Below are 4615 nucleotides of genomic sequence, written 5' to 3' on the forward strand. Positions count from 1 at the left end.
AATATGCAACAATGGTCAGACAGGGCAATGTCAGTTACAACAACATTTTAAATATCTATGCCTTTGGTGATGACAAGGTCCAGAGTGTGACCTCGATTATGAGTAGGGAGGTTCACATGTTGTTGTTCAAAAACATCTAACAGAACAGAGAGTTATTTGGCTTTGTTGTCCTCTGAGTTATCTACATGAATATTGAAATCACCAGCAATGATCAGACCATTAAATTCAGTAGTAAGTAATGATGCATGGAGAGAAGCTCTGTAAGTTCATTGAAGAAGCTAGTAGAGTATTGGGGTGGTCTGTAAAAAATTATAAAAATAATTCGAGTGGAACATTTAAAAACAACTGAAAGATATTCAAATTATAAAAAATTCCCCGAAGGATGTCTGTTTGCAGTTAAAACTGTCTCGGAAGAAAGAGGCGATTCCACCACCTTTTTTGTGGGATCTAACGACATCTAAGTTTCTAAAATTGGGGGGTGCTGACTCAATAAGAATTGGTGTCTTGTTAACTTTATCTAACCAGGTCTCAGTGATAAATAAGAAATCTAGTTCATAGGAGCTAATCAAGTCGTTGATTAAGAGAGACTTATTAGCTAAGGATCTGGCATTGAAAAGTGCTAGCTTGAGTGGTTTTGTGTTTGGTCTCTGTGTGGGCTGTGTGTGTGGCAGGGTACAGAAATTACATTTGAGGGTGTATAAAGCTGTATGCAAAATAACAGTGGACCCATTTTAAACCAAAAGGTATACAGTGCGTAAAGTGTCCATTTCAATTCCCTTTACTGTGTTCAACATTTTTGCAATGAGTATGTCAAAACATAGAATTCACATTAATATGGAATTTATTTCATGATACAAGGTGCAGACATGTAACTTCATTGTTACATTTTACTTTCATATTCATATTAATTCATTAAAGTACATTCACGTTTTAACATAGGGTACAATTTTTGCAAAAAATAAAAACAGAATAATTTAGATTATTTAAATATAAATTATTAAATATATATGTTAAAATAATACACATTTAAATGTGTAGATTGAAATCTCCCATGAATAAAAAACACTTTTTTGCCATTTGGCAAATAGTTGTTCACTGTGGCTACTTATACGGCCTTTGAGAGTAAACGGTTTAACAGCGCAGGAAATAATTATTTCCCAGGACACGGAACAGCCTCTTGGATCTCAGACTGTACTCAAACATGTAGGGTCCACTATAGAGGTAGGTGAAACCTGTAAAACAGAATCAAGTAGAGATTAGAGTAGTACATTAATAATGACCAAAAAAGAGTAACACTGAATTGATCAGTTAGTATGATATTCTGGAAGTATTCTACATTATATGAAAACTCTAGATGGTAGGAGAAGGGAGGATTTTTTTGTGTGTAGTCCAGCATGTTTGGCTTACACACTGTAATTAATGTAAATATTCCGGAGGTGTTTTCAGACTCACCTCGGACTTGGAATGCTGCAGTGACTTTCCCTGTCATGCCTGGGAAGCCTTCGTCGACCAGCTTGGGGAAACCTTTGTCCATCCTTTTCCTGGCCTCGTCATAACTACAGAAAGCACAGGACCATAAGGGAGATTGTTATTCTCTGTTTGCCACAAACTCTCCCAACCATTCTTTGCTTTTCTGTCATCGAATTCAATATCGAATGGCAATGTACAGCTCATAGAAAAGCAAATGATTAATTCAAGTAATGAAGAACTGCACACATACCTATAGTAGTAGTCGCCAACAAAGAACAATGTCTTGCGAGATTCTTCATCATAGAGGGCAGCGTCAACTTTGTTCACACTATTGGGCAGACCCACACTCTTGAGGCTTTTGGGATAGCCTCTGACGATGTCATAGCCATTGATAGCCCAGACCTGACGATCTGCAGAATCATGGAAACACTGAGGTATGAATATATGTTCACTGGAACAGGGATAGATATTCACACGTTGTTATGCAGAGATGTATGAGCCATTTGGGGACTCTCTCATACCTTTGAAGAGGAACACCCTGTCGGATTCCTGGTTCTCATATGCTGCATCAATGTTGCCAGGGATGTCGGGCCAGACGCTCGTGATGAGGATCTGAATTGCACTGCTGCTCTGAGGGTAGCTTCGCCAGAAGAATCTGAGAATAGACATCAACACACATACAATTAGAAATCCGTACAATTTTTTCTTTTATTGTTCAGTGGCTGTTGGTGAGACAGATTAATATAGATCAATAGTTACTGTAGCCTACCTGTCCTTAAAGAACATCTTCTCTCCACGCAGAGTGGTGACAGCATCCAGGACCAGAGTGGAGTCGCAGGCATTAGGGGTGCTGGGGGCTGTAGGTTGAGGCTCGCTTGTGTCCACATCTGGGTTTGGGCCTGGAAGACAGAAACACTTACAGTATTAGTTTCTATGGCAAATATGTCTACCATGTTCATAACTATTTCAAGATCATATCAGATCAATTGACAGACATTTTTTTTATATGCACTCAAAAGCACTCATTGGATACTGACCATAGAGGGACTGAATGCCATTGATGTCGTCCTGGGGCAGAGAGAAGGAGCTGGGCTCCTTGTAGCTGTACACAGGGTACATCAGAGCTCCAGGGTCGTTGGAGTGGGACAGGCCCATGGAGTGTCCAAACTCATGGGCTGCCACCAGGAACAGGTTGTACCCTGTCATGAATAGAAAATACATGATTACACCTGTTCTTTTTTATGACAAGCAGCTACCATTTATCAAAGCATTGCCCTACAATGAAAATAGTCGAAAAACATGGAGTAAGTCAATTTAGTGGACAAAATGATGTTCAATAGTTGGATAGGAAGTCTCACCTTTGGATGATTTAAAGGTGAAATCCTCGTCTTCGTCAAAGTGGGCGTCACCACCAATGCCAGGGGATGGGAAGAAGGCATGGGCCAGGGTGCCTTCAGGGCCGTCAAATGGGTAGAAGTCACCATGTTCTACAGACAGGACAAACCTTACTATGAGCCATCCGTGAATATTATACCTGCATATCTGTTAACTTCCATAACGCGTTGGTAATACTCGCGTTACCTTATCTTCTTGTGCATTTATAAGTGTCAATCATAACCCAGAGGGTGAATTAAGGCAATGCAGAGGGCCTCAAATCACAACCGCTTAACTACTTGGCAAGCACTAGTATTCCACTGATGGCATTCAGAATGTGTGTTTATGGCTTTTTATATGTCTGTTTAAGTAGATGGTAATTGGTGGTTACCTCCACCACCAAAGGAGATCATGATGTCAGCGGTGCCGCTGTAGATGCGTGTGAATCTCAGGGGCGTGACCTTGGCCCACACCTGCAGCGCTCTCTCTATGGAGTCATCCACCTCTGCCTTGGTCATATCAGGGGTGTAGTTCGTAATCCTGAGGGACACAGCATCAGTCAACATTACAAATCCATCATATCCATATCCAGCATATCATGATGTCTCATTCATTGTTCATCTGCACAACTGGACATTTAATGGAGTAGCTTATTTTACTCAAACGTCTGACCAACTGGCTGATATTGGAACTATCATCTTACCCCAGTCTCCTTAACCTAACCATTACACTGTATGGATCAGTCTTATCTAACTCATATACCACCAGAGGGTTCTGAGTCTGATTGAACTCTCACCTGTAGGTGAGCTTGTTGGTCTTCCACTTCCCCACGTCTGCGTCAAAGACGGAGTAGCTGGCAACGTCTGGTACACCACAGCGTGGCTTCTTCATCATGTCAATGGTCTCTGAGTCCAGAGTCCCGGTCACCTGGAGGCCGAAGAACCTCTGCATCTCACTGAGCTTCAGACTCTGCTGACTGACCCCGCCGCGTCTGAGGAACGGCCCCTTCTGCTCCGTCAGGTTGAAGAACTTCTTCAGGTACGTCTACAGAAGACACACAGCAAGAGATTCAGCTACAGCAACCTGTACACAATTGTGCCATTCATGTAGACCCTCTTGAGGTACTGTAAGTGTACGGGAGGCACATAGAGCGATATTTAAACTCTACAGAATGGCATCCATTAATGATGAGAACAGTAACTGAACAAGAGCTTCAATAGTTTTCAGTATGTGTTTTAAATAGAACCAAATTGTCTTCACATTAAATCCCTGCCTCAAGATGTAAGAAAAACAATACCTCTGCGAGAGCTTCATCTTGTTCAGTAGATGGCGATATTGGCTTAGCGTAAACTGCTACTGCCAGGCTGACTAGTATGCACAGATTGAAAGTCTTCATGATGCTTCTTCCTCAAGTGCGTCTTTCTGTTTGTATTGTGGCCGAGGTCTTATATACACTAAAGGCCAGGATATTGAGCAACAACACAGTGACTCACACACAGGCTTGTGAAAACCCCCACCATTAAAAAATAGGGAAGGAAATGAGTTTTTTACAACTAACTTCCATTCAGAATATACCAAAATAAATACTACCAACAGGTTATTATAATCATGTAATGATCATGTAATTGTGATAATAAAATCGATCAATTTGTAATCCACATCCACAAGCAACTATTCAGATTAAACATACAGTATAAATGACAAATGTACTTGTAATGTTTTTACTGCCATGCCAAACTTTAGTCATTTGTTTATGTATAATTGTATTTGT

General features: G+C 40.8%; 1 protein-coding gene across 1 annotated transcript; it reads right to left on the reverse strand.

Annotated features, from left to right (window-relative positions):
* Positions 1-1131: 1131 nt before the first annotated feature.
* On the reverse strand, positions 1132-4240 carry LOC308156868 (collagenase 3-like; the record flags this gene model as incomplete). The annotated part of the gene is made up of 10 exons (XM_080530315.1): positions 1132-1232; positions 1453-1556; positions 1721-1880; positions 1992-2125; positions 2240-2369; positions 2508-2669; positions 2829-2957; positions 3236-3384; positions 3641-3888; positions 4142-4240. 10 exons carry the CDS (start codon positions 4238-4240, stop codon positions 1132-1134), a joined length of 1416 nt encoding a protein of 471 aa, XP_080386441.1.
* Between the last annotated feature and the right edge of the window lie 375 nt (positions 4241-4615).

This window comes from Nansenia antarctica (genome assembly GCF_963989245.1).
Source record: "Nansenia antarctica genome assembly, chromosome: 4".
Lineage (NCBI taxonomy): Eukaryota > Metazoa > Chordata > Actinopteri > Argentiniformes > Microstomatidae > Nansenia > Nansenia antarctica.